This window comes from Belonocnema kinseyi, chromosome 3, assembly GCF_010883055.1.
Source record: "Belonocnema kinseyi isolate 2016_QV_RU_SX_M_011 chromosome 3, B_treatae_v1, whole genome shotgun sequence".
Taxonomy (NCBI): domain Eukaryota; kingdom Metazoa; phylum Arthropoda; class Insecta; order Hymenoptera; family Cynipidae; genus Belonocnema; species Belonocnema kinseyi.
The window spans coordinates 51,320,402-51,337,446 of NC_046659.1; the positions used below are offsets into that span (position 1 = coordinate 51,320,402).

General features: G+C 30.2%; 1 protein-coding gene across 1 annotated transcript in view; it reads left to right on the forward strand.

Moving 5' to 3' along the window:
• LOC117169073 (catalase-like) overlaps positions 1–16,549 on the forward strand; it is a 38,011-nt gene extending 21,462 nt beyond the window's left edge. The window contains exons 4-8 of the mRNA XM_033355188.1: positions 13,437–13,587; positions 14,496–14,675; positions 14,778–14,969; positions 15,578–15,814; positions 15,950–16,549. Of these exons, the coding sequence (XP_033211079.1) occupies positions 13,437–13,587; positions 14,496–14,675; positions 14,778–14,969; positions 15,578–15,814; positions 15,950–16,348 (1,159 nt within the window). The 3' untranslated portion in view covers positions 16,349–16,549. The remainder of the gene's footprint in view (positions 1–13,436; positions 13,588–14,495; positions 14,676–14,777; positions 14,970–15,577; positions 15,815–15,949) is intronic.
• Positions 16,550–17,045: the final 496 nt, after the last annotated feature.

Consider the following 17,045-nt stretch of genomic DNA (forward strand, 5'->3'; position numbering starts at 1 on the left):
TTTGATTTACAAAAAAAGTTCTATGGTTCAAAAAAAAATTTTGTTCAATAGAAAAAAGAGGTTGGTAATGTAGGAATTCCACTGTGTCGCATGCCCTTAAGCATTAAAGTTAAAGCATTTAAGAGTTCATGAAATAGAGGGTACCAGGGTTGATTCGGCCAGTTAGGGACCACTACTATACCGGGAGACTTTTCTGCTTTAATCTTTTTTAACACTTTAATTATAACAGCAAAGGGGGGAAAGGCATAAAAGTTATATCCCGACCAATCGAAGGTAAATGTGTCAATTTGAACTGCTCCGGGATCCGGGAATCGTGAACAACAAGAAGCACAATTTGTGTTTTTGCTAGTGGCAAATAAGTATCAATATCTACGTTGCCGAAGATGTGAATAATTTTATTAAATGCATAGTTTGCCAGTTCCCACACCATTTCATCATTGCCAATTTTTGATAAAGCGCAGGCTTCGACATTTTCTTTGGATGGGATGTAGGAAGCAAATAAGAAGATACTTTTGCATTCTGCTTATTGCCAAATTTCCTTTGCAAGATCGTGTAGTTTAGGAAATCTAGTACCCCTATCTTATTTACGAAAGCAATCGCTGTCATATTATCTATACGGAGAAGGATCTGACAATTCTGTGCGTTATTCGCTAGGTTTTGTAACGCAATTTTGACTACACTGTAAAAAAATCTATTCAATTTTACATCTCTGGTGGATGTGAATAAAAGGACCCTCGTGTATCGGAGTAACTTTACGAATCTGTTGTGATATTCCAATTCGGCCGATAATTTTACATGCGAAAATGTAAAATTCATTATGTGAAAGAATAAAATAAAATGTATTAGGGCGACAGGTTTCGAACACTCGAAATCTCAAACTTCGTACAATTTCATGCAGATTGTAAAATCACACAGTGGAGTGTGTGATATTAACAATGATACAATATTTAATTTTCCGAAACTTTGTAACTTTAAACAAATCTTTTTTTACAGTGTACCATCAACTCTTTATGATTGATGTGCCACTGTTTTTTATTGGAATCCCAAAATCTATATGCATTACTTAAACCATCAGTGGCACCCCAGCTCGAGTCCGAAGCATCTGTAAATATCGTTTTTTCGTATTTTCCGTCCTTAAACGAACTTTTGGCATTTTTAATGCTTTTTTGCCACCAAATTAGGTAAGGCAAAAGATTTGGGGGTATCGTTATTTGAACGTCGTAGTTACAGCCATTTTTCGAAAGCAATATATAGTATCCCTGAAACTTTCCATTTGTTTTAAATACAGCCAACTGTAGTCAATCCCGCGACAGGCGGCCACCAATTTTCCGATTAATTTAGAAAAGTTCCTAAGGGAGTGAACAGATTTGACTATAAAATCTGTGACCAGTTTACCCAAGGACAATCGCTTTTCATCTATAATCTGTACAGAGAGATTTTCGGAATCAATCACAGAAACTAAAAATTTACATTTTTCGCCGGGTTTAAATTACTTTTACGCGTGTTAACTAAGAACCCCAAACATTGCAAAAGAGCCAAGGTTCTTTTAACGTTTTTTGCACATTTATCGAAGGAATCATCAATACAGAGGATGACAACCAGGTAGATGACCGAAGCAAAGTGCTCAGCTCTAAGAAGCCTCATAACTGGCTTCATGACCTTTGTAAATATATAAGGACTAGTGCAAAGTCCGAAAGGCAAACAAGTGAATTCATATAATTGACCCAGAAATTGAAAGCGCAAGAATTTTTTACATGAATCATGAATCAGGACGAGGTAGAATGCATCAGACAGATCCAGAGAAGCCATAAAGTAGCTAGGAAAAACTATGTTTCTAGCTGTTTTTAGATCCTCCATTTTAAAATGTACAGGATCTATAAATTCGTTTAAAGCTTTTAGGTTTAATATGAATCTGTAGGATCCATCTGGTTTAGGTGCGAGAAAGTAGGACGACAGAAACTGATTTTTGAGCGGTTTAAAAAGTTCAATGGCCCCTTTCTCAAGAATTAAATTTAAAGAATCTCTGTATCTGTCTAATTCATGTAACGAGATATTTGTAAACTGTACCCTATACTGGATAACCGGCCTGGCAAACTCTATTTTATAACCAGTAATACACTCTAAAATAAATGCGTTATCTGTAATTATTCTCCACTCTTCAATATAATATTTTAACCGGCCCGCAACTTTACTTACTTCAGTTATTGTTTTTTCTTCTGCTGTGGCAACTTGTTCTGAGTCTTGGTTTAGAAACTGCTGCTTCTGGAAGAAAGAAGGTTTTTGGTTGTTTTTGAAGGGTAAGCGAGGCCTGAAGGAAGTTGAACCTGCTGGACCGGGGACAGGCCTGAACCCCGGACGATTGAAGTTTTTTTTGTTCTGTGTGCCGCTTGTAGAAGGCTGCTGTTTTGCGTCCGCAGTGAGCCTATCAATTACTTTGGCCTGCTTTAGTTTCAATACGAGGTTATTTCTGAAAAGGTACGCATCGGGCTTAGACTTGTCCAGAGCTGTACGGGGTCAATGCTCTCAGTTTCGGTAATGAGGGTTGAAGTAACTGAGCCCACCGCCATCAGGGCTGAACCAATTGTGTTCTGCATTTGCCTCTTGTACGCATCCCTCTTCTTGGCTGCAAGAGACATTCGCGACTCGATTGGGGCATTCATTTCGGGAGCCTCCAAAAAATCGTCTCTTTATTATTTAATTAGCAATTCTTCTAGGGATAAATCTAGTTATTTTGATAAAGATTGATCCTCACCCAAGATGTCATAAAGCATTGATTTATTTCAGCCTCAGGCTGGATACTGTCTACAGTCAATATATTTGTTTCTCCTATTACAGATTCTAAAAATTAAAATGAAAGTAGAAAGTATAGCACCATGAATGCTAATGTTCGTACCTATACATTGAATTAAAATATTAATGTCTTGCTTTTCGTGTAAGTTCATTATTTAATTTGACAAAAACGTCTTGCCGCCCGTGCAAACACATTTGGAAAAGTTCAAACATTAAACAATGTTGACGTCTTGCCTCTCGTGCAAGCTCATTAACTACATTTCGTAAATATGTCTTGCCACCCGTGCAAGCTTGTTTCAAGATTCGATAACAGTTAACAAATATTAACGTCTTGCTACACGTGCAAGCTCGTTTAAGCATGTTCTATCATGTCTTGCATCCAGTGCAAGCTCGATGGCAAAAATTGCGCGTTAACGCACAGCATTGTGCAACACTGCGTAATACTCTTAACAAAGAGTTATTATATTGAAAAACAATGCATAAAAATTACCTTGTTTAGAAGATTGCCGTCGGCTAAATCAAAAGGATCACCATAGTCGTCCTCGAGGGTAGATCCCGGATCGTTACGGACCAGGTTTTCATTCTGCGTAATGAGCGACTCATCGTCCGATGAAAAATCATACTCGGTTAAATTGTTTAAATATTGTCGCATGCGACTTAATATTAAATTCATCGAATCAAGGATCTCAGGATCCACTCTTTTTCTACTCATAGTTAAATAAATCACAATCACAAAGAAAGTAACACGAAGATCAACATAAAATACTTCCGCGCGATCTAGCTGCTCCTCAAATTTATTCAGGTTTTAAAATCCCGAGTTACCTTAGAACCATTCAACTTATTGCGAAGAGGCAAATATAATTGACTTTATGTAAATAGATATAGGAGACAAGACTTCTGGGTGTAAAATGTTTAAAATTTAGTGCTACATGCCTCAGTCATATTTTTAGTAAACAATGGATTTTTAACAAATAGAAAGCAAATTTTCGACAAAATAGTTAAATTTTCAACCTAAGAAATTACTTTTAAAAATACATTCTTTTACTTAAACATTGTAGTTTATACTGAAGTTTACAGTTGAAAACATTAATTTTTAAAACCAAATAAATGCGATTTTATCAAAAAAAGAAATTAATTTTTATCTAAAACAAATTAATTTTTAGAGAAGAATAATTCGCCAACAAAGAAGATAAATTTATAACTAAAAAGAAAATTTTTCGAGAAAAAAAAGTGTCAACAAAATTGTTCAATTTTCATCTATAGAAACGAATTTTAAACTAAAAAAAAAGTATTTGATCAAAAATGGACTAGTCAAATTTTCAGAAAAAAATGGAATTTTCAACGAAAGAAATTAATTTCCAACTGAAATTATAATGTTTCAACAAAATATTGAAATTTCTAAGCAAAAAATTAAATTTGCAAACAAATAATTTAATTTTCAAACCAAGAACTTTCTACCAAAAACAGAAATTCAAAATTTTCGAAATCAGTCTTAAAACAACAAAATTTTTTGTTTACAAAATAGATGAATTTTCAACGAAAAATGGTTACATTATCAGTTTAAAAAATCAATTTAGAACCAACAATTTTTCAGTAAAATCGTTTAATTTCTAAAAAAATGGATGAACTTTAAATCATTTTATACCAAAATAAAATAATTTTCATCAAGAAATGCATTTTCATCCAAAGAAATGAATTCTTGATCAAAATAGATGAATTTTTAAAGAAGAAGAATAATTTTCTACCGAAAAGAAGAATTTTTAACTGAGAAAGGTCAATTTCCTGTCAAAAAAAATTCAGCCAAAAATAATATAGTTACATTTTTAGTATTAGAAAATGTTTTTGCAACAACAACAACAAAAAATCGAATTTTCAACAGAACAGTTAAATTATCAACCAAAATAGTTGTTTTAAAAAACTTTAATTTTAAAATTGTTTCATTTTCGATGGAAGAAATGAATTTTAAAATGAAAAATGTTTTTAAAAATACGCACAATCGAATTTACAACAGAATAGTTCAATTTTGAAACGTATAGTTAGATTTTCATTTAAAAAATTATTTTTCAACCAAAAATGGAATGGAATGAATTCTGAGAGAAAATTAAAAACGGGATCACAATTTTTTTAAATTATTTCGTAATTTTGCAATATTATATAATTTTAGAAAAAATAAGGAATTTAATTCTTATCAAGCTTTCTTGCGCAATTTTGTTGCGCCATTTTTTGTTCTGTTTATGTTGGTTTGTAAAATTTGCTTTTGAATTTTAGTAAGTTTACGAGATATTCAAAAATTTTGAAACGATTAAAAAATAATTAAAACTTGCAAAAAAATCAGGAAAAATTTGAATAATTCTTAAAAATTAAAAGACTAGAAGGTCTGAAAATATTAGAAAAAAGAATGATTCTTCGAATAATCTTTTGAAAATTTTAAATATTTTTTATTCATAAAACTGTACTTTAACAAAAAATTCAAAAAGATTGTATGACACATCAAACGATTTCCTAAAATTTAAAAGAAGAGCGTAGAAGATTTTAAAGCAAAATGTTTCAATTTGATAAGATTAAAAAGTTTTAAAAAACGTAAATGATCCAGTAAATTCAAGAAATATTTAGAAGAATGGAAGAGATTCAAATCTAATTTTAAACTTAAATTTTTTAGAAATGTGGATTTCCAAAGATTAAAAAAAATACACTTTATAAGCTTTAAGGGAATTCTGAAAGATTTCAAGGAGATAAAATAACTTTTCTTAACATTTCTGTGTAAGTTAAAAATATTTTTTTGGAATTTATTTTGTTTTAAACGTATCAGAAATATTTAAAAACTTCAACAAATTTCTCAAAATTTATCAATTATTCGTTGATATCTTCCAAACTTCTAAATGTCCTAAACATTTATTAAAAAGACTAGAAATTTTCTATTATTTTTTTAAATCCAACAAAATAAAAAAACTTAGAGTCCTCTGGGTTCTTTTTTTATACATCTCTTTTCATGCTATATTAGGCTATAATCACAATTTCGAAGATTATAAGAGAAAAAGCCAAAAAGTTATCAACTTCAACTCATTCAAAAGATTAATCATTTGACAAAAATGTTGTAAAATTTTCCTTTCAATGTGGTGTGGAAAGGAATTTCAATTAAAAATGTGTGGAGTAAGAGAAATATCGATTTCTTCAACTTCAACTATAATTTGAAAGGCGATTATTCATAGTATTTTACTAACTAATGGATATACTTTTATAATTTTATTCCTGAAATCTATTCCCTAAGGTCAAACATGGTACACAAATATCGTAAAATTTAAAAAACACCAAGTATTTACAGGAATTTTAAAAATAAAAATCAATGTATATTAAAATAAAATTTTGTCAATATTTATAAAATCTAAAAATATGTTCATTAGTTATTAAAATGCTACAAAGACTTACCTTTACAGTTCTTTTCTGTTTTTATAATCATGAGATATTTCTTTATAAAATAAATTTGGTTGGAGTTATTTTACATCTATTTACAATCAATTTCCAATTACAATTTTTTTACAATTAAAATAAAATTGTAAAAGCTAAATTTTTTAATCTTGAGATAAGTATTTTAAGGCATTAAAGATTTTGTAAAGATTTCATATACAATGAAATAAGTATTATCAGTTTTTTTTATGAATTTATATGTAAATAATTATTATAAGATTCTTAAGAAAATCAAAAAAAAAATATTTTCGAATATATCAGATGTGTCAGAAAAGATCCTAGGAGATTTTAAAAATATTTTATTTTTATTTTAAAGGATTTTAAAACATATTAGGAAAATTTCTTATATATTTAAAACGTTCTGAATTCTTCAAGATATTGGTAACTCTCTCGAGTTTTTATCAAAAATTTAAAAAAATCATTCAAAATGCAGAAAAAAATTTCCGTATAATCTTCTAAATTTTTCCAATCATTTTAAGAAACTACATTTATTCTCCTGAAACCTTTCGAGATTCTTTTAAAGTTCCTAAAGTTTATCTTGGGTTTCTAAAACACTTATAAAGTTTAAATTTTTTTGAATCTTATCAAGTCTACTAAATACTTCCTGAATTTACTTGATTATTTACTTTTTTCAACTTTTTAATCTTATCAAATTGGATGCATTTTGCTTTAAAATCTTCTACACTCTTCTTTTAAATTTTAAGAAATCGTTTGATGTGTTTAAAAATCTGCGTGAATTATTATTAAAATTATTAAAAACTTTCACACGATTATTAGAAAAATAATTCTGTTTTTCTAATCTTGTCAGACCATCCAATCTCTAATCTTTAAAAATTATTCAAATTTTTCCTGATTTTTCTTTAATTCTGCAAAATTAAAAAAAATGCCTTTAAAGTTTTTCAGATGCTTTGAGAATATGTGAAATCTTTTGCAATGTTATGAAATGTTTAAAATTAATATTTTCAAATTAATTGTTGGAAATAAAAAATCACGTTAATTATTCTTTTAAAAATCTTTACAAGTTATAATTATTTGGAGATTGCTTCAAAATTTTTGAATATCTCTTAAACTTACTCAAATTTGAAAGAATTATGTTCCTTAATTTTTCTAAAGTTAAGTAATATGGAAAAATTACAACATTTTGCTTAAAAATATTTTACTTAGTTTTTAGACATTTTAGGAAATAATAAAAAAATTTCTGTAATCTTTTTCCAATTTTCTGTTAGAATTCAATCCAAAAAAATTATTTACATTTTTTCCCAAGGAGTTTCTATCATTATCTTTCAGTATCTGAAAGTCCTTCGTTTATCGACTTTTATTATTATTTTTTCATTTTGCATACATATCTATTATATCTTATCAAAATTTAATATAAACGTCTTAAATGTTAAGTATATTTAAATACTACAATTTTTAATGTTTCTAAAATTTTAGAAATAATTTACCAAATTTTATGTGTAATTAAAATAAACTTTTTTTAAATCTCATTCAACTTATTCCAAACTACCTTTTTTTAATTTTCAAAATTTATATAATTACTAATTCTGATTGGATATAATTGAACCTCGTGCGATTAAAATCGGGGATTCTGCTTAAAAAGAAATGTGCTGAAAGTAATTTTAAAAAAATCATTTGAATTTTAATTTTAAAGACTGATAATTGTACACAATTTCCAGGCGCACCTTTCTTATTGTTCTACAAGAATTTTTAGGTTTTTAAAGTGAGTTTATCCTACGTTTCTACAACTCCTCTGAAGTTTAAATTCTTTTTTAATCTTATCGAATTAAGAAATGTTGATTTTAAAACCTTTTACACTATTTTTCGAAATTTTAGGAAATTGTTTGATGTGTTTAAAAATCTTCATTAATTTTCTTTTAAAGCACATTTTTCAAGATAAACAATCATTAAAAAATTTCACACGATAATTAGGAAAATAATTCTTTTTTTTTAATCTTTTCAGGTCTTCTAATCTTTAAAAATTATTCAAATTTTTCCTGATTTTTTTTTATTTTGCAAATAAAAAAAAATGGCCTTAAAAATTGTTCAGAAACTATGATAATTTTTGACGTCTTTTTAAATGTTTTTAAATGCTTTAAAATAATCTCCTAAAATTAATCTTTCGAAATAAAAAATTATTTTAATTATTTCTAGGAACCTAAAATCATTTTTTTCGTTTTCGTGAAAACTTCCAAAATTCTTGAAAAATCTTTACAAGTTTTAATTATATTTGAATCCTTTCAAAATGTCTGAATATCTCTTAAAGTTACTCAAATTTGAATGTAGAGTTATAATGCAACATACAATTTAAAAAATTGTGTAACAACATTTTACAAGAAGACCTAATAAGAATTATGCTCCTTAATACAAAATGTGAAAAAATTGACTCATATTCTTTTACATTTTCCCCAGGAATTTTAAGAAAAATAGTTTTACCCCCTTCAAATCTTTCGGAATTCCTTTAAAGTTTCTAAAGTTTATGTTTGAATTCTTTACAAATCTAAGTTTCTAACAGAATTTAAGTTTAAAATTCAATTTGAATCTCTTCAATCCTTCTTACTATTTTTTGCATTTACTCAATTTTGATCTATTTATTATAATCTTACCAAATTGAAACATTTTGCTTTTAAATCTTATACAGTCTTCTTTTAAATTTTAGGAAATCCTTTCACATGTTCAAAAAACTTTTTTTTATATTCTCATAAAGTACGTTTTTTAAAAGAAAAAGTCATTAAAAATTTTCCTACCAATCTTGAAAAAGTTCTGTTTCTAACCTTGTCGGACCTTCTAAGCCTTCTAATCATTAAGAACTATTTACATTTTTCCTGATTTTCTTTGAAATTCGGCAAAATGAAAAAAGTCACCTTAAAATTTTCAGATGCTTTATTGACCATTTTAAACATAGTTTAAAATGTATTGTAATTTTTTAAATCAATTTTTCAAAATAAAAAATTATATTAATTATTTGTAGAAACTTAAAAGAATTTTTTTTCATTTTCATGAAACCTTAACAAATTGTTTAAAAAATCTTTACAATTTTTTTTAAAATGTGCAAGAAAATTGCGCAAAAAGGCCTGAACTTTCATTCTCTTGACACCCTGCGAAATTCAGTTTACTTAAAAACTCCTCCAAATAGCCAGTTAGCCACCGAAAACGAATCGTGGAATCGGGGGTCTCGGGATCGTGCTCGTGCATTTTCGGCTCTACAGGAGGCTGGCCTACGCAACATGTAGCAGATCCGACTCACCGACACGCTACGTTTGAATGTGTCGCTCCCAGATGGGAGAGTGGTGGGGGTCGAAAAATCCCACGTTCTGGAGACACTGGAATGAAGCCGGTCAGGTGCAGGCCCGTAGCGACGATATTGGGGCCCCTGACCACATATTTTTTAGTCTCTAAAGGTTGTGCATTCTAGTGGACTTGGAGATAACTACATGGTAAGAAAAGTATAATCTCAAGAACGAGGCTCAAAATATAATCAGTACTAAATCTAGAAGAGAACTTTTAAGCAGGAATTTTTATTCCAATTTTTTTTAAAATTATTTTATTTTCGAAATTGATATATCTGGATCTGATTTCCAAACTGTAATATGATCAGCCCCTAAAATCAATTTTAAGTCATTTTGATGGTATCAGTGTATCAAAAAAAAAATCTCAAAGCAATTTTTCTAGCCGGGATTTTAATTAATAAAGTTTTTAGGAACTTTTTAATTTTTGAAAATGTTTTCTCTGGACCTCATCTCAAAATTGGCTTTCATCAACCACTGAAATAAATTAGAGACTCGCTGAGGATAGGAGTGCATCCGGAATGAATCTAGAAGAGAAATTTTAATGAGGAATTTTCATCCCAATTTTGTTTTTAAATTATTCTATTTTCGAAATTGCTATTTCTTGATCTCATTTCCAAATTGCGATTTTTTATTAGACCTAAAATCAATTTTAAGTAATTGTTATGGTATCGGTGTTTCACAAAAAATCTCGAAACAATTTAACAAGCCCAAATTTTAATTAATAAACTTTTTAGGGATATTTTTATTTTAGAAAATGTTTTCACTGGACGTCATCTTAAGATTTCGTTTGATCAATCAATAATAAATATAAGACAACCGCCAATTGAAAAGATAACATCTGAAGTAAAATGTACAGAACTGTTGTCTTCATTTCTAATAACATAATTTAAAGTTGAATGAGGCCTCAAACAAATGCATCAAAATAACATTTCGAGTAGCTTTGAATTGTACTCAAGAATTTTTATTTTCTGATAAGATACCAATAATGTGTGAATTTTATTTTTAGACCTGACAAAATAGATAATTATAGAATAATTTCTAAAAAAAATTGGAATAAAAATTTCGACCTAAAATTTCGCTTCTACATTTCTTTCCGATACACTGCTATCTTCAGCGATTCCCTAATTTATTTCAATAATTGATCTAACCAAATTTTCAGATGAGGCCCAGAGAAAACATTTTCTAAAATAAAAAAATTCCTAAAAACTTTATTAATTAAAATTTGGACTTGTTAAATTGCTTCGAAATTTTTTTTGATACACCGATACCATCGAAATTATATTAAATTGATTTTAGGCGCTGATCAAATGCCAATTTGGAAATCAGATCCAGATATAGCAAGTTCGAAAATGACATAATTTTTTTTTTAATTTGAATGTAAATATCGACCTAAAATTTCTCTTCTAGATTTAGTACTACACGGAAAAAATTTATCCGTCAAAAAGTCACGAACTTGTAGCTAGTTCTCGGATACGGGATAAAAAAATCAAACATTAAATCCTTAATTCTATGAAAAATGTACGAATAAATTAAGACCTTTTTTTAAGAACAGTTCCTGAACATTTTAGACTTGAATATAAAAAGGAAAAAGTTTTTATTTGAGCGATTTAATTTATACTTATAAATTCGCACAACTCTGAGGATTTGAAACCTCGAACCCGACAGTTTGTAAACATAAACCATGAGTGCGTAAACACGCGCAGCCATCCAGGCTTAACAATGAAGCTATAATAAAAATTCTAGCCACTCATCCGACGAATTCAATACTACACATACGCGTGCACATACGCATCGAGCGGGTGGGTGAGAGTATGTGCGGGCCACGTCAAGTTCCCATATTAGTCGGGCAAGCTCGTGAGTGCTCTGTGAAACTTTTCCCAATCATTCATAATATTTTTGTAATTATTTACGGGAAAAAAGTAGTGAGCGGTTTTAGATTTGTCATATCGAGTTCTTCAATTCTTTCTCAAAATTCGTAGATTATTTACGAAATTACATCAATGTCCAATGAATTTCTCTTATTTCCGAGACCTAGCTACTAGTTCGTGACTTTTTTACGTATACATTTTTCCCGTGTAATACAATCCTATCTCACCAACAAGTCTTTAATTTATTTTATTGGTTGATTAAACCAAATTTTGGGATCAGGTCCAGAGAAATCATTTTCGAAAAATGTCTTAAAATTGATTTTAGGGGTTGATCAAATGCCAGTTTGGAAATCAAATGTAGATATAGCAATTTCGAAAAAAAAATAATTTTAAAGAACTTGGAATAAAAATTCCTGTCTAAGAATTCTCTTCTAGATTTATTACTGATACACTCCTGTTCTTAGCGAGTCTCTAATTTAATTTAATGGTTGATCAAATCAAATTTTGAGATGAGGACGACAGAAAACATTTTCTAAAATAAAAAAAATTCCTTAAAATTTTATTAATTAAACTCCGGGCAAGTTAAATTGCTTAGAGACATCTTTTTGATACGACTATACCATCTAAATGACTCAGATTATTAATTTTAGGCTAATCAATTCCCTGTCTTGTGATAAGGTCCAGTGATAAATATTTTTCAACAATGTTTATTGAAAGACACCAAGCCGAAATGCACTAATTCCATCTGCATTTCCTGATGCGTATTTCTTCTATGATCGATCTGTGAAAAAAAATGGTAATATATTATTAAATTCAGAAATATTGTTTAACTTATTAAACTGATTATAAAGTAATGATTGTTAAATTGACAATAAGAAACTATTATTTAAATTATTACTGCCGACACTGTCAGTGATAAATATACTAAATATACAAAACTGCAAAACATTTCTTTGGTCAAGAGAAATCTAAAGTATAATAAACATGCCGAGCCGATCTGTCATTATTTCGAGGTTATGTTCAGATTCACGTGTTTACCCTAATCGCTGTAAGTAAATGTAGGTAATGTCAATTCAAAGTTTAAGCATCTAATATTTTATTTATTTTATTTAATACATATCCTGTATATTCACAACATACCTTTTTTTGCCGCAAATAAGCGTTAAACACAATTCACTCTTCGCCCACTGGAAGCGCAGAGTATTATTACTATTTTATAGTATTTGTCATTCAGCAGATTCCCGTGAATTTTTATTTCCGTAGCAATTTATTCGAGAGAATCAAGTTTGGGAATTGATCATTTATATTTCTATATACACCAAACTCTCGGATTCTGTCCCCGGTCTCAGCCTTCCCAAAACTGCTGGTCTACACAGTTTCCCAGCTCTTGGGGTGATAGACTGTTGTCATTCGTGCACGTAAAACACCAGCAGCGTAGTGGAAAAGCGCAGTACGCAGGTACTTACAAGCCGATATTGCGCAATACTATATATATATATATATATATATATATATCAATTGAAAAATGGTTCAGAGGGCCCCAACTGTTTACGTGTGGATTCCTCCGATTTGTGACCAATGATTTTTGGAGGCAATCCCTGACCCTGGAGTGAAACCGAGAGTTTGGTGTATTTTATACCCGTGCAGTTTTAATTCTTAGGGATTTGTATAGTGGAGTTTCGCTGAGTAAGCAAATTGTAATGTTTCTTTATAGGTAGGTAGCTAATTTTTGTTTTTTCTTTTTATAATCGCGGATTTATGTTTCGATGCAATCGGCTCTGTTTTAGAATCTCAAACCTGATTTTGATTTCGATATTTTTAGTAATTTTGCTTTGGCACTTGAACGCACGGCTCGAAATTCGAAGTCTTCTGATAGCTGAGGTTAAGATTCCCAGACAATAAATGAAAGGAGAATTTTGAATGTTGGCTGAGTATAATTTATATCAGTATAATTTATAATCATAAATAAACTCAGCGGACATTAATATTATAGCTTAATGCTCTAAAATGAACCGTTTGTTTTTAGAGATCCACGAGGATTCGCTGTAAAATTTTATACAGAAGAAGGAGTTTGGGACCTTGTTGGAAATAATACGCCAATTTTCTTCATTAAAGATCCACTATTGTTTCCAAGTTTCATACACACTCAAAAAAGAAATCCGGTTACCAATTTAAAGGTTTGTGAAACTTGTTAGTATTGTTACAATAATAATTTTCAATTTATTGCTTATGAATTAGCATCATACAATTTGATTAAAGAATTTGAAAATACTTTTTTAGAATCAGCTAAAAATATTTTAAGTCCAAGGGTGATGATCCAAGAGTGATAATTCTATATAGGATCCCATAGAGGATTCTGTATACCATATGTTTCTGTATGGGACCATATCCAGATGCGCAGTAGTATTCTATGACACCTACGGATGCGCAGATGGAACCTATATGGGATCCTTCGCAGGATCCTATGTCATTTCCTATAGGTGGCACCTATAGGTGAAACATATAGGGTCTTATGTAGGATCCTATATTGGATCGTATGTAGGTTCCTGTATAGGAATTTTTAGTAGGGGTGTCTTCACCCAATTAGGGAGCATCCACTTGTGAGCTCTCATGTATCAAATAATATTTTTTCTTTAAAAACTAAAATGAAAAACCTTAAATTGTGTACCGTTTCCAGACATCGAATATACTACAATGACAAATTCCTAACCTAACAACACCCAGAACGATTTTCACATAATGAGTATTTGCGCACGATGCCGAATCGATAATTTTCGATGTCTGTTAACGGTCACTAATCGAGGATTTGCGTGTATGTGTAAAGAAAATAAAATTTTAAGGGGTTTCCAGTAAAGCTAAAGACAAATATTTCCATTTTGGCGGGTTTGTAAACAATTTTTTTCGGTTATAAAAATTACAAAATATAAACTTTGCAAGCTAAAAAATGGTTTATTTGGAATATTCAAAAGTAACTGCATACAAACAGAAACTGTTTTTTTGCTCAGATCAAATGGAATTAGTCCCTGATGTTTAGATTCTTTAAATACGTTCTGGATTTTAAATAATGAATGTAATATTTTTTTAGGATTCCGACATGTTCTGGGATTTTCTATCCCTTCGGCCTGAGTCAACCCACCAAGTTATGTTTCTTTTTAGTGATCGTGGTATTCCTGATGGTTATCGTTATATGCACGGTTTTGGATCACATACCTTTAAACTCGTTAATGCAAAGGACGAAATTGTATACTGCAAGTTTCATTACAAGGTATGCACATCCTATTTTCAATTACAACTTTATTTCAATAAAACTTTTTTTAATTATTATAAATAACATTTTAGAAACTATACATTCTTTTTTAATTGTCAGACTGACCAGGGAATAAGAAATCTTCCAGTTGATAGGGCAGCCGAATTAAGTGGTACTGATCCTGATTATGGAATTCGAGATCTTTATAATTCAATTGCGCGAAGACAATGTCCATCTTGGACACTTTATATCCAAGTAATGACACCAAAGGAAGCTGAAACTTTCAGGTGGAACATCTTTGATGTTACAAAGGTAATCAAAATTATTATTTTAAGTACAGAATAGAGACCGTTAAACATCAACTGTAATAAAACTTTTGTAAAGTATTAATAACGACGAATAGACCGAAATATACTTAATCCTGATTTAGAGGGTGGTTTTCTGAACATGCTGGAAGGGGGGTTGTTACAATAAAAAAATGCTGATGTCGCATACAAAAAAATTATTCTAAGAGGTTCTTTATGCACTCTATTGATTAAAAATTACGCCTTCCAGTCTCATATTTATCAAAAATAGAGGTTATTTCATGCTATCATTCTGGGGAAAATAGGACAATGGGCGGCACCCTTTAATTTTGTGCGATGATTCCACAAAAATACATATTAATTTTATTGTGAACGTCACAAAATGGGCCATTATTGGAGATAACCAAATTCGAACTTTTCTTTTTTAGACCACCCTAATTTACATCCGTTTTGGACATATACATATAATAGAAAAGCCCACTACAAAACAAAATTAAAAGATAATAGTATTCTCAAACATTAATTAACTTATGCTACTTAAGCACCATATGATATTCTCTTGATTAAATAATACATTTAATTTATTTTAAATATGATAATTTATTCATCATACAGGTTTGGCCCCACAAGGATTTTCCCTTGATACCAGTTGGAAAAATAATACTGGACAAAAATCCAGAAAGTTATTTTTCTGATGTGGAACAAATTGCTTTTAATGTAGCTCATATGGTATCTGGCATTGAACCAACTCCAGATAAAATGCTTCAAGGTCGTATGTTTGCTTATGGTGATGCTCACAGGTATCGACTTGGCACCAATCATCTTCAGCTGCCTGTTAATTGTCCATATAAGGTAGAATGTTTTTTCATTTTTTTTTTAAATTATCACCATCACTTTAATATTTATGCAATACAATGTTATATGAAGTTGTTCGTGCACCAAATTCTATCTTGAGTAAGTACTAGTTATTTTTTATTTCTATTTAAGATAATGACGACAATGAATTACCAAAGAGACGGAAAAATGTCTATCAATTCTCAAGGAGGAGCACCAAATTATTATCCAAATAGTTTCAAGGGTCCTGTAGAAACGCCAAATGTAAAGGAACCTGCTTTTAATATAACAGGGCAGGCTGATCGTTACACGCCCATAAATGAAGATGATTTTGGTCAAGTGACTATTTTTTGGAGGAACGTACTTGATTCAGGTGCAAAAACTCGTCTTGTCAACAATTTAGTTACAAGTTTGAAAAGAGTTTCCCCTTTCATTGTTCAACGAGCTGTGGCTAATTTCACTCAAGTGGACCAAGATCTTGGTAAAAGATTGAGAGATGGACTCAAAAAAGTTGGAATGCAACTCTTTACGTTGGAAGATGAGAAAAATTGAGCGATTTAAAAAATGATAGCAATGATTAATCGTATTATTCATTGCAATGAAGCCTCTAACCCATTATTTTAAAGTTAAAGTTCTAAAATTGATTATAAAATATATTTTATTTATTTAAACTTAGCACACAGTATATATTTTATAACTTTTTTGTTATCAATATTGTTACATATCAATAAAGAAAACATGTTATTATACAACTGAAATAAGGCGGTCTCAATGTGTTCTAAACTTGAAATGACCTATGATCTCTCATTTTTTACTACTAATTTTTTAACTTTGGCTGAATTTTGAAATATGATCTCTAGCCCACGACATTCTATTCTTGACACATTAAGTAATTGTGGAGTTGTCAAACATAAACCGGAACTCGATCGCTCTGGATCCGAATGAAGTTTTTTAAGGAACGTTTCCGGACTCGTATCGAATGTGTTCCCGAAAAGCAGATACTACTATAGAACCGTATTTATATCCGATGTCCAAGAACGTAAACATTCACTTATATCCTCCCGGAAGTGGATCCCACCAATGCTGCTCAGCGAAGGGGAAATGACCAAGCTGCAACTGATTGGCTGGTTTGTGACGTCGAACATGGCGGTGATGGATGCCAAATGGGTATAAATGAGATCTATGTAGAGATATAAGCGCGAGAGGATATAAGTGAGAGAGGATATAACCGCGGTTTCAATGTATTAAT